The sequence below is a fragment of the Sprattus sprattus genome, assembly GCF_963457725.1.
Source record: "Sprattus sprattus genome assembly, chromosome: 19".
NCBI classification, from domain to species: Eukaryota; Metazoa; Chordata; class Actinopteri; order Clupeiformes; family Clupeidae; genus Sprattus; species Sprattus sprattus.
In genome coordinates this window covers 21,490,005-21,504,161 of record NC_137917.1, presented here as the reverse complement: position 1 = coordinate 21,504,161, position 14,157 = coordinate 21,490,005, and the positions used below count along the sequence as shown (strand labels likewise).

At 45.2% G+C, this 14,157-nt stretch overlaps 1 protein-coding gene across 1 annotated transcript; it reads left to right on the top strand.

The window, feature by feature from the left end:
* Nucleotides 1-546: 546 nt before the first annotated feature.
* Nucleotides 547-11,439, top strand: LOC308380306 (neurexophilin-1; the record flags this gene model as incomplete). Its single annotated transcript, XM_080857605.1, has 2 exons — nucleotides 547-600; nucleotides 10,693-11,439. The coding sequence occupies 2 exons, from the start codon at nucleotides 547-549 to the stop codon at nucleotides 11,437-11,439; spliced, it is 801 nt and encodes a 266-aa protein (XP_080713731.1).
* Between the last annotated feature and the right edge of the window lie 2,718 nt (nucleotides 11,440-14,157).

Here is a 14,157-nt window from a genome sequence, read left to right as displayed (position 1 = left end):
TCCTGAGAACGATATGAGTGTTATTTTGAATCTATTGAAGCACTGAGTATGCTAACTAAGCAGACGATCAGCTGGTGCACAGTGACTACATTGCTGAAGAAAACTAAAATTAGGGAACAACTGAAAGCCGTTGTCGTCTCTTGAAATCTTCATGTGAAAATTCAGATGTGAAGACTTTAAAACTATTTCACAATGTTAGCAAGATTGGAGAACTCTTGGCAAATGATTCCTCCAAATAAAGTAGGTTAGGCTGAAGTGCAACTAGTAGCAAGAGTTTCTTTTTTTTCCCCCATGACACTCCACCACCTTGTATCAATTCCGGAACCCCGCCGAAAATTTCACGCGTTTTTATTTTAATTACCCCCTCCCGTCGCGCACCAAGACACTCGAGATGTTCAATTGCCGCGAGCATCTCCCTTAGACCACACAGCACTTTGTCGAGTGGCCTCGGATGACACAGATGAAGAATGAGATGTCAGTTTTTTACTTTTTTTATCCATCATTTAACCCCTTTATGTTTTTCAAATAGTTAAGGAGCTTTTAAGAATGTCGTCTATGCATTGTTTTGTCCTGCTCTTCCTATCATATGCTATCAACTTGGTAAGTAATAACTATTACTATTACTCTTTTTAGTAGTAATTCATTCCTGTGCCTTTACACGTATATTCACACTTCACATTGTTTTATTTTGTTGTTTTTGTTGTCAAATCAAACAACTATATCAGGTAGAAATTGTGGTAAAATTGGTGAGAGACAGACAATCTCGTGTATTGTTTGCTTGCAAATAAATCCTCACAGAACTTGACAAAAACATGTGCAAACAGCTCTTTGTAGATTTGAACGGTGGCAACCCTGTCTCTCTGGCAGAGGTAACGCGTGAAGCTGCGGCGTGTGGAGTATTAGTTTTCAGTACCATGGACAGGTCCCCTCTGCAAAAATGTCTAAACGCGAGGTTGAGTCTTTCTTGAGTGACTCCTGTCATTTCTGTTGACAGTATTTATTGAACTAAATCAGCTTTACTCTGTGTTTGAAATCAGTTTCCCACATATGTGATAATGGCATGCGTTTATTTTGTTATCATTATGTGTGTGGTTGGAAGAACAATCACAACCAGGGATGCGTTCCCGAAGCTTTCTTAACGCTACGTCAAGTTATACCTTAAGCTGTACCTTAACGTTTCGAGGCGTCTCCCTAAAACGTCCTTAGCTAAGTATACCTTCTGTAAAAGGTGCTTTCATAAGGTTGTTCCAGACCACTGTTTGTTTGCTATGCCTTAACACAGTTTTCAGATAAAAAAAACACGCTTTAAAGCCTAAACATGTTGTGTTAGTGGAAGCACTGACGGCGATGTAAGACAGATATGCCTTAGGGCTTAGGCTACGTTACACTTTGTGCTTCATGAAATAAAAAAATACATCGGTATAAATTAACTAGACTTTAATTTTTAATTCCTTGCCAATACTGAGAAATGAATAGCATTCCGTCAAAAGTCGTCCTTATCTTATTTTATTTTAGTTCACATTTTGACTAGCATAGTAGGCTACTTCTTGTTGATGTTCTTTCTAAAAACCTGCACTCCAATCTGAATCATGCACATCAAACTGATCTCACGCATGCTCAAACCTATACGAAAATGACACAAATCGAAGCCGGACACATGGATCCAGCCTTTGAAGGTAGGCTATACGTAGGAAGCTTTCTATTAAGGGAACTCCTCAAAAATGGGTTGGGAAACGCATAGAAAAGTTATCAACTTTAGTAAGGTATACCTCATACCTTACAAGTCTTGTCAAACGCAAAGAGACCCCGTTCTCGGGAAAAGCAGCACTGGGATTGTCAGTGGCCAATTACTTCCACATGATATCTATATTGTTTCAGATCATATTTACAACTTTATCTCAATAGATTCAGGCAATCAAGTAGAAATATCTCCTACTGGTTTACTAGGCAACACCTACGATGTGTAGGCTAGGTGGTAGATCCCCACAGAGGATCTAAGTCTGGGCATCAATCACCCGCGTTTTGTTCCTTTCATATATTTTATTCATCCTAGTTGTTAACTCTAAAAGCTTTCAATATATGTCAACATAAATCCTTTTAAACCGAGTACAAATAAGTACAAATTAGGTCTCAAATCTGGGTTCTATACATGGACTTCTGCCGCCAGAGACTTGGAAGGCTTTGATTGACCTCTTTCATTGTCTCTGGCGGTGTGTATAATACGTTAATTATTTCCATTATTTTAATCTAATTTAATTTCCATAATCTAATTATATTCCCATTCTCTAAAACCATAACTGTCATTTCACAGTTGATCGAGCATGCTAATTTATTTTCTGCCATATGACGGCGCCTTCCCACCTCCGACCACACGACCCATAATATGATTTCTTTATAAATCTTCGAAGAATTTGACTTGCCGTTAAACGTACTGTGCGAAATTACAAAATTATGTCATTGGCATAACTCGGAATTCAGAAAGCCATAGATTGAGACTCCTCACGTACACTCGGCTGTGTGCATGATAAAACTAAATTAGGCATGCTTTGATAAAGGGGCATCACGCGCTCACTCTTCCGCGGCGTTCACAAATGGCAGGCCAAAGGGAGGGCGCCGAGTCTTCACGGACTAAGCCTTTGATCCTGAATCTTGGTATTTAACTAAGCCGTAAATGAAAAAAATCATAAAGTTAAATTGTAGTTGGCTACGTACAAAGCGTCCGCAATGCATTTAAGGACCATGTTTTGAGGCACTATATTCCAGAGACCTAGATATCTTGGGGATCTAAATGTGGCCTTCTAAAACTTCCCGTTCCTTTAATGAGCAATGTGAAAGAGATGCTTGTGTAGAATCTGGTGACACAGGTAGCTCAAGGAAGTTTTGTTTTGCTAGTGCATGGCTAATGCCAGTCCTTAACCCCTTAATGCAAAGGCTGTCTGTGATGAAACTTTTAAAGGACAGCATGGTACCACAGCAGTGCAAGTCTAAGTTGTGTCCTAGCTAGAGTTAGACCTGTGACTGACAAGTCCTCTTACCACAGACGCACACTATTTATAATGTCACTTCAATTGCATGTTGTTTTCTTCTTCTGTCTGTAGGCCTTTTTATTTTAAGAGGCAGATAGACAGGAAACATTGGTACCACACACTTAGAGAAACAGAAGGCAAGTCTAACTTCGACATAACAAAGACAGCGATGGTGACAGATACGCTAACTAACACAGGGGCTAACGCACAGGCATCAAACAGCAATAAACGCAGATGAAAGGATAACACAAACACACACACACACACACACACACACACACACACACACACACACACACACACGAAACAAAAGGGAGACATGAATCACGTCAGTATGACAGAACACTATAGATTAACAGACACGCTGGCTGAATGCAGACTCTCACCCAAAGCATGCTGGGAAATCCTCAGCATGCCGGACATCCCCTATGCCCCTAGCAACCCTTCACCCAACAACAAGTCTCTGGAATGCCGGTGGAAAGCCGTTGCCGTTGCTGAGTCCGCCCTGGGGGAAGTTCCTGCCACTGAAGCTGGACCACTGGGCTCAGAGTGGGTGAAGAGGCATGATGGTGCTGAAGCCCTCTGGCCGCCGGCAGTGGCACAGAGTACTCTCTAGCTGGTAGCAGTGACATGGCGGTCCCTCTTGCGGGCGATGGTGTGGAGGATCCTCCCTGGCTGACCGTGGTGATGCAGAGGTGGGCAGACGTGGCGTGGCGGACCCTTGGGCTGATGACAGCGGAGCGGAGGACCCCTGGGCTGGTAGTGGTACAGCAGCTCCTCTCAGCTTGACAGATGCCGGGACTCCCCCTGGTCTGGCAGCACTGGTGTGATGGACTCCCCCTGGACTGGCAGCACTGGTGTGATGGACTCCCCTGGTCTGGCAGCACTGGTGTGATGGACTCCCCTGGTCTGGCAGCACTGGTGTGATGGACTCCCCCTGGAGTACTGGTGTGATGGACTCCCCCTGGACTGGCAGAACTGGTGTGATGGGCTCCCGGGGCGATAGCGATGCAAGGGACCCTTGGACTGTCACCATGGATATGGTAGCACCTCTGGTCAGCAGCAGTGGTGAGGCAATTTTCATGGCCGATGGCCCTTATGAAGTGGAGTGCCACTGCTTCAGTGCCCCGAAGTAGCCTGGTTCTGGAGACCTCCACTGTGGCCCCCCGCCTGGCCATCAGATCCAGCCCAATGATGCAATGGGTCCTAGAGTCTAGGGCCAGCCAGTATGAGTAGTGGACCACTTTACTAGCAACCATCACCTGCATCTGTGCCCACTCTCCTGTGACGGTGGTCACCTGCATCTGTGCCCACTCTCCTGTGATGGTGGTCACCTGCATCCAGTGGTGTAGTCCAGGGTATACCCAGGTATACCGTGTAAACCCACTTATTTTTCAGTCAGCATTGAGTCTACCCACTTCTCAAAACAGGGCGTTTATCCTGTGCTGTATGGGCTGCTTAAAGAAATTAAGAGCATACCCGCTTCTCCAGGGACCACTACACCACTGCCTGCATCTGTGCCCACTCTCCTGTGACGGTGGTCACCTGCATCTGTGCCCACTCTCCTGTGACGGTGGTTATGCAGAGCTTGGTTGTGCTTCCAACCACAGTCTCAGCTCACTTGTTCCAGAACTCCAGGGAGATGTTGGACCCTGTGTTCACTAGGGCCCGGCAGGTCACAGTCAGCGTATAAGCCGTGCATCCGGCCCGACCAGCCGAGCTGCAGCAGGACTTCATTTATGCAGTGCTTTTTTACTCGGTTGCTTTTGTACTCTGATTCACACACCAATGGTGGAGGCTACAATGTAAAGTGCCAGCCTGCACATCAGGAGCGGTTGGGGCGTTCAGTGTCTTGCTCAAGGACACTTCAACACTTGGAGTAAGGTGAGGAGGAATCGAGATCGAACTAGCAACCTTCCATCTGCTGAATGACAGCTCTACTCCTCTACCTCCTGAACCACTGTCATGCTGGGTTTCGTCAGCAGTTGGCAATGGCCTGTGTTACGTGCCAGTATAGGGCTTTAGGATGTGAATATTTAGGATGTGAATATTTCAAATCACAGGCCGACACCAGAATGAAAATAATCGTGTATTTATTTGACAACGAATAGTCATTAGTCACCTAACGAAGGTGCCTAAAAGAACTCAACAATCCAAAGAAAACCCAAGGCCTCGACAACCTCCACAGCCTGGCACTCTCTCCCGAACTCTCACTCCGGTGAGTTGCGCACCCGTCGGCCAAAGCCCGAGGCTGGGGTTTAGCGGCGACGAGGTGTTAGTGGCGTGGCAGACCACAAGAATGCGCGATTCCCAAAGCACCGCCTAGAGTGATGTCATCGGCTGCTTTTAAAGGATCGGGACCTCTAACCGTCCAATCGGATCAGAGCCCCAATCTGCTGCGCGCCAACCCGCCTGGAAATCACACAAAGCACACAGAAGCAACAGAAACACGGCAATAACACATATGAAGACCCACAGGGTCGTAACACATGCGATGTGGCCCAGTTCACCACTGAGGACCTGAAGCTCCCAGTACGGCTGGCTCCCTGGTCCGCCCCAGGGACGCCAGTCCACCCAGTTCCCAGTCCTGGTTGGGCTGCAACGTTGTCCCAGGGACCCGGCGAGGTGGTGGCATTGGCTCCGGGTCTTGGCGGGGTGTCGTCATTGATGAACCTCCGTTTCCTCACCATCCTGGGAGGAGAATGAATGCTGCCTCCATCTGCAGCTGGCAAATCTGGGGAACCCTGGGTGAGGGACGCTGGCTCCGTCCTGTTGCCAGTCTCCTCCTGTTTTCTCCAGGGTGGGGACACAATGGTGCTTAACCTCACCGAGGCTCCTGAAATCTCAGCCATTGGCTATGCCCCCTCCAAGGTAAGGCCAAAGCCGCGATCAGGCACAATTCGCGTGGGCGAGAGTCGCCACTTCGCTTCGCGCGAATCAGGCACAAGAAAACAAAATCTCCCCTCCCCTTGTACTTGGATTATGAGATCCTCATCTCTCCTTAGTTCTATTGTTATCACCCTGCCCCGATTTCAATGGGCACTCTTAGACATTAGTAGACATTAGCCCTTTATTTCATTAGATTGGCCAGGAGATACAGATACCACTCAGGGTGAGCCAGACGGCAGTTCTTACTTCAACATAACAAAGACAAACACAGCGATGGTTACAAATACGCTTCCTAACACAGAGGCTAACACACAGGCATCAAACAGCAGTAACACAGATAAAATGTGAACACACACACACACACACACAAACACACACACACACACACAAACTCTCACACAAGACAAAAAAGGGAGACATGAATTATGTAACCAGGACAGAACACTACAGATTAACAGACACACTGGCCTAATGCAGTCTCTCACCCAAAGCATGCTGGGAAACCCCCATCACGCCACAATACTTACAAGTAATGGCCAGTCAGTGGCTTCCAGTTCTAGTTAGCATAGTTAGCATAGCATAGAACATTGCGCCCGGATGTGCCATCTACACCTAGTGCTGGCACACCCAGCCAGAGGCGTCGCAACAGGCCCGTGATGGAAGGGGTCCCCTGCGGGTAGCTGATATAAAATGAACACAGAGTTGAATCAACAGCTCTCTAAAACAAAGACTTATTAATTATTATAACCTTCATGAAGCTAAGGTTTATTGCAGGAGTGGTGTATTAGACAGCATCAGTGAGTGTTAGCTCAGTGTTCCAAATAGACTGGCAACTGTGTGTATAATTATATTTATATGTTTATATTTATTAAATAAATGTATGTATTTATTCTGTACTAATAAAGGGGCGTCCATGCTCAGACTTGTGCTTTGGGGCCCTAGAGTCCCTAGAGATGCCTCTGCAATCTGCATAATCATTACAAAATGAATTAGCTGCAATTTAAAAAAAAGTCTTAATATGATTTCTTCTTATTCCTTACACCTTGGAAATTAATAGGAAAAGGTGTGGCGTAGCCTTCATGTTATTCGATAGGCGATAGTCAGTGACAGATCATGGCAAGCTAGCTAGCTAGAGATTTAATTAAAAAGGCCAAGATGTCAAAAGGAAGCCCTCTGAGTCTGGACAAGTTTTTTAAGGGTCCATGCATGAACAGAGGGGAAAAGATTAAGGTTGTCAGGAAACAGCCTTCTAGGTTTGTAGCCATCTTATGGTTGCTGTCTTACGGTTTTTTGGTTTCCCTTGCAATTAGAAAATCTGATGTGATGTAGTTGCATGTTCAATGCTGATTGGATCACTGCAGTCACCACAACTCCAGGTTTGACGTTGCTTTTATGCAACACTTGTGCTATAATGTTATTGGTGAAATCATTGTGGCCTCAAATGAAGAAATAAAAATGCCCTTAAAAACTTTAACTGCATCACCTGCATTTTTTTTTTTTACAATACTAAGTTTGAATAATTTCCCTATAGCATGTTTTAATGTTAGGCGCAAGTAAATGAAATGTATTATTATAAATTATATTGCAGGTCACCTCCACCACCTTATTTCTTAAAACTATCACATGTTGCTAAGCAACAGTGAATAAAACCAATAGCCTGTTGTCCATACAATGTATAAAACTGATGGTAAGCAAATCCTCTGAATAATGTTTTAATGAGGTCTTAAAAAAAGGTTGATCTCAGGCACACCCAAATGAATGTGACTGCTAACTTTTATTTCGTGGGCAGGATTCAACTGACGACAGCTCTGGAGAACTAAAGCACCAATTATGCTATAATTTCCATAGAAAACTAACACCCTGGGATAACAGTACTTTAGACTAGAGCATATGCTAATTGTATTTTAGGCACTTATGTCGGAGCCTATTATTTCAGTCAGTGCCCATTTGCTGTTGTGAAGGTACAGAGAAAACACAAATCTTTCCCATGGCGTCATCTGTGGGAGACGTGTGAAGCCACTGAGACCGAGCCAAAGGCTGACCATGCTCAACTCTCATGAGCAGACTAAAGGCATGGCCCGGTCTAAACACATGGCAGCTCTCCCCACTCCAGAGTAACGCACACAGGCTGAACCGGTCTAAACACATGGCAGCTCTCCCCACTCAAGAGTAACGAACACAGGCTGAACCGGTCTAAACACATGGCAGCTCTCCCCACTCCAGAGTAACGCACACAGGCTGAACCGGTCTAAACACATGGCAGCTCTCCCCACTCCAGAGTAAAGCACACAGGCTGCACACACGGTTCCTCCACCCTGCCAGGCCTCCTTGAGAGAGCAGCCTCCACCGATGGAGTTTTTCTCCTTGAGTGACTGTGAAGCACTGAGTGCCTGGTGCTGATGGGCAGAGGGTGTGAAGCATGTGTGAGTGACCAGACACACACACACACACACACACACACACACACACTTCACACCCGGCGCAGTGTGAGAGAGGAGAGTGAAAAAGACCATATGAGCAAACACCAGCGCTGAATACTTGAGCAGCAAGTGACACACGTCACAGTTTGTGAAGGGATTTATGCTTCTGACAGCTACCAGCTTTATTTAGTTAGCACATGGAAACAGCTTTATTTAGTTAGCTCATGGGAAAATAGCTGTTTGGTACAGAGTGCCCTGTGGAAGGTGCAAACTTTTAAATATGCCTTTATTTGACTCTGTTTTAAACATGCATTCACACCATTTTTCACTAAAAGCCATTTGTTAATCCGTCCCATATCTTCAAGAGATATTACAGAATAACTACATTTTTGTAGCATCTAATTTTGCTGGATTATGAGACCGTATCCCCAAATATATTTAGCATAACATTAATAATGTCCATTTTTATGAAAATCAACCAAGAGCAGCTCTGATCATGTGGTTTTCCTTTATGAGCACGGGTCCAGCGGCAGATGGCTGTTTTCATTGTTTGCACATGTCGCACGGCCGGGCACATTTCTCTGCTGGCTAGGAAGACGTAATACCCCACTTGCAAATGTAGCCTTCACGTATGCCTTGATGTTGTTAATCTCCCTTCTCAAATCAGGACGCAATGCAGGTCTGGTCTTAATCCGTGAGACAAGGCCTCTGCAAATCTGCCGTCAAGGACTTTAATCCGGCCCAACACCAATTTAAGAAGTTGACAGGTACTTTGGGGGGCAGAGTTAATCATATGCCACATTATATTCCCTCGGAGGCCAAAGCTTCAAGCCACATTGTATATGGCAAGAGAGCAATTTCAGAAACATCCCTCAGAGGTCCTGACGAAAAGATTCCAACTCAAACGCACGTATAATAATACCCATGACCGCCTGGAGAAGTCTCTGTGTTTACACCAGTGGTATGCTGTGCAAGATCACGAGCATGGGGTTGTGTACAGTGCAGTTCACATGCTGCATTTTTACAGTCCTTTACCTCTGACAATTCAAGGGCTGAGGTATCCCAATAATGTGCCTCTCTGTCGGGGACTCTCAGACCTGGAGGTGGGGCCGCTTTGACCCAGAGGTAATCATCACGGCACAATGACAGTCATTTCTCTGGTGCCCTTTGGGATTCACCCCTTAAATTGGTTTGAATGGAAAGAACTATTGAATGTGAAAGCACTTATGAGCTATGAAATAGGCAATTGGTCACAGATTTAACTCATTAGCCTCCCCAGGAAAATGGAGCTGAGATATATCACACTCAACTGGGCTAAGCAACAGGAAGTACGTGTTGACGTACAGTGGGACGAAATCGCACAAATGTACACATCTTAAGAAAGTGAAACAAATACAGAGCTACTCCAGTACAAGTGTGTGTGTGTGTGTGTGTTGTGTGTGTGTGTGTGTGTGTGTGTGTGTGTGTGTGTGTGTGTGTGTGTGTGTGTGTGTGTGTGTGTGTGTGTGTGTGTGTGTGTGTGTGTGTGTGAGAGTGTGAGAGACAGAGAGAGAGAGTGTGTGTGTGTGTGTGTGTGTGTGTGTGTGTGTGTGTGTTTGTGTGTTTGTGTGTGTGTGTGTGTGTGTGTGTTTGTGTGTGTGAGAGAGTGTGAGAGACAGAGAGAGAGTGTGTGTGTGTGTGTGTGTGTGTGTGTGTGTGTGTGTGTGTGCGCGCATTTTTGTGCCATGGCAGAAGTGTGTCCTCATATCTCCAGGACAAAGACAGACAAACGCAATGCTAGTTTTACGAAGAGAAAGAAATACCTGCAGAAACAGTCAGTGCTCCTCAGCATGATTCCAGTGCTTTTAGAAACGTGATCATGCTTGCTAGCCAGGTATTCATGTGTAAAGGCTTCCCTTCTTGCAATGGTGAGCTTGCTTGGCTAACCATAATGTGTTGAGTTTTTCATTATGAATCAAAAAATGTAACTCCCAATGGCGACACACTTCATGGCTACCAACTCTCCATCACAACTCTCCTTTTACACCTTTGCCTCTCAATGCCGCCATTTTGCCCTTGCTGTGCCGCATCCTCCATTACCAATTCAGAGAGATCTCTGATGGGTGACAAAATCTTATTTTCAAAGTATTGATCGGAGGACAAGCATAAAAGATGCAACACTTGACCAAGACAGATCTGCTGTCATGTATTGCCATCAGAGACAGACCCCCCCCCCCTCTCCCAAAGACCTTCAGCTGCTCCGAGTGTCTTTGTTTGGCTAGCTGTGTCTGCAAAATGGCCGACAAACATGCAGGCATTTTAGCTTACATTTCCTTTCCAGGTAGATTAAGTAAATGTCTTTCTGTTTTTTTTTCTAGACTACCAGCGACAAAACCGCTGCCTCTAAAAGATCTAACTCTTTGGATTCAGACGTTCCGGAACCGGGAAAGCATGTCTGGTCAGCCAGAGGGAAGGCTTTGCTCACGAACCACCTGTTCCCACACGGTGTTCTCGACAAAGAGAACACGTCTTCCTTTAGAATGCGTGCTGATCAGGGGGAGGTCTGGGATTGGCGCCCGGACCCTATGGACCCCCAGCAGCACGCCCACCTGAGGGCCAAGAGGCGCCCCATCGTCAAGACGGGCAAATTCAAGAAGATGTTCGGCTGGGGAGACTTCCAGTGCAACATGAAAACGGTGACGCTGAACTTGCTCATCACCGGCAAGATCGTGGACCACGGCAACGGCACGTTCAGCGTGTACTTCCGGTACAACGCCACTGGCCAGGGCAACGTGTCCGTGGGCCTGGTGCCGCCCACCAAGGTGGTGGAGTTCGACCCGTTCCAGCGGGGGGTCGCGGCGGACCCGTCCGAGTCCAAACTGTTCAACTGCCGGGTGGAGTACGAGAAGGTGGAGCGCGGCACCAAGAGCTCGCTGTGCGGCTACGACCCGTCCAAGACGTGCCAGCAGGAGCAGAGCCACAGCCACGTGTCCTGGCTCTGCTCCAAGCCCTTCAAGGTCATCTGCGTCTACATCTCCTTCTACAGCACCGACTACAAGCTGGTGCAGAAGGTGTGCCCGGACTACAACTACCACAGCGACACCCCTTACATGCCCTCGGGGTGACCCCTCTGGGGGTGGGGTATGGAGACGGCAGACTGAGAGGTATTGGGGTTTGGATTGGCATTTGCAAGAAAGAAGAGCCATCTTGAGGAGAGGGGCGAAAGTGAAGAAAGATGAAACGTTGTGTTGTGAAACCTCAGTATATATTATATATTGCATGCAGGATATTTGTATTGTATGAAGGCCTTTTGGGAGAACATTAAAGAGGCTATTTTGTTTGGATGTCAGGCATGAAAGACTTAAAACCAGTTGATGGACATCAATATCAGCCTGTGTTGAGGAACTGCAGTTGTGGTGCTCTGAGCTATTTAGCAACTGTGTTTGTGTCCCGCATCCAGCGTTACCCCAATCTTATTACTAAAGTAGATTATCTATGTCCACCAGTCTAGTGTTCATTACTTAACAGAGTAAAGAAAATAATCATATAACAAAACATTGCCAGCTTTATGGTTTGTAATTGTCAATATAAGAACTTATGAAACGTATGAAAATGATCATAGTTCTGGATATGTAATTTCAACAAAAGGGTAATTTAATGTGTCATTAAAAATTAATGCTAGATAATTCACATATGTATATTTTTAAATATTTTCTAAAACGTTAACAAGAATGAGTGGTGCTGGAAAGAAGAGACTACTGATCGTTCAAGATCTTTAGAGTCATCTGTGTTTGAAGCCTGACCTGCTTGTTGAACCTGGTTGGCTTTCTTCATTTACAAGAACTCATGACAAACTAGCTGCAGATTCCACCAAATGGGATAATCCCATGCAGCCTAAGGACACATTGTCAAAGCTGGTTAAGAGGTAGATGACAGACCAATCTCAAGATTGACTCAATCAGATTCTGTTGACAATCAAATGAGAGTGCTGTTCAATGGATTCTGAACTACTTGAGTGGGGTTGACCTTAAGCCAGGCTATACAAAATTTTGGTCACATGCAGATTTTGATCTGGCAGTAGACCGACCACTGATCGTCTCCGAGACAACAACTATAAATTATAAACATAAAAGGCAAACAAAAACATAGGATTTCACACAACAAGGATTACCTCCACTTTTTGGGACATTTGTTTCTGTAAGCTCCAAAGTTATATATTTACTGCCTGTAATTGAATGCCAGCCTCGTTAATGAATCCCTGGGCTGTTAATTTTCACTGGTCTATTCAAAAAGGTTATTACGGCTCTCAGAATGAGACACGCAAGGTCTTGGACTGTCAGTCTCTCGCATCACGGATTTAAAAAGAAAGTTAATGAACCTATGTAATTGGTATTGCTGTCTTGACAGCATTTATTTCGCTGATGAATCTGTGGGTTGTCATTCTCTTGGGGAACAAATTAAAAAGTCATTGAAGATAAGAAAATGCCATTACTCAATGTCATCTCCCTGAGGCAAACATGTATGAACAGTTACACATCAATTATTGAAAGTGAGAGAGAGAGAGAGACAGAGGGAAAAAACACAATGCACATTCGCAATACAAATGCCAAAATTAACACAATGACAAGAATAATGGAAATGTGTGCTCTTTTGCATGTCATACCCACACCTCAGCACCAGGAGAGGTGCCAGCTATGTGACATAGCGGACTGCCAATTCACCATTGTTCATGTGCGGCAAACGAATGAAGCCCTGTATGGTGTGTGTGTGTGTGTGTGTGTGTGTGTGTGTGTGTGTGTGTGTGTGTACCGCTCAGCATTCAGGTTTCTGTGGTAGCATTCCCAGGATGGAGCTATTGTGAGAGCAACCTTCATGCTGACATCTGTCAAGCCCCGGCAGAAAACTGTTCACACGTCGACGGCACACTGTCACTTCCGCTCTTATATTAGAGTGTCCTCAGCACATTGTCTCATCGTGAAGTTACCTGATTAGCTGTGCGTTTTTGCGCACTGTCATTTCTGCTTTGTGAAAGTGAAAAAAAGTTTGAGAGATGTTGGAATAATGGTGTTGGTGAGTGAGAATGAAGGCCTGCGGAGTGGCTGTCTAAGGCAGGGTGATATGTGGCGATGATATCATCCCATTTGGTCGCATGTGTAAATTTAGCTTCAGTGAAATAATAATGAATTTAAAAAAATAGTCGTGTAAAATTATTGGATTTAACTTGGTACCACTCAGGAACAGTGGCATTCCTCTCTGGCTCGTCCAACATGCTTAACCTTGAGGGAAAATGAGATGATAAAATATAAATGCGCATATAACCGATATGATTTGAGATTAAGATTAAGGACGTTGAATGGTAGAGGCAGTAGTGAATCTGATGAAAATCTCTGAAGCATTTCCCCATCCCCTCTTCTTAATCTTCATTGCTCCGTAACCAGCAGCAGTGATCTTCCTCCCCAACGTGCATCTCTTGGGTCCTGATGAGGGGCTTAGTGTCTACCTCTATGAATTGAAATTGGTGGAATTGTTACAATCCAGTTAAGCCTGACAACAAATGGGCTTTGGGCCCCTAGAAAAGTTACACTCTAGTGCCTGTTTAGAAATAAGGCTTAGCGGAGGTGTATCTAGATGGCTGTATGACTATCCTTTGTCATGGCACAGCCATGCTGTCGAAAGATCAGATATGATGGACACATATTCCACTGAAACATATAATCCTGTATATCTCATTTGACCTACTGAGATAAAAAGACTATCTCAACGCTGCTGAGGGTTTAAGATTGATTCACTGTCTATACATCATGGCAGGGCACTGAAAAGCACTTATGTTTAAAGCAACACCA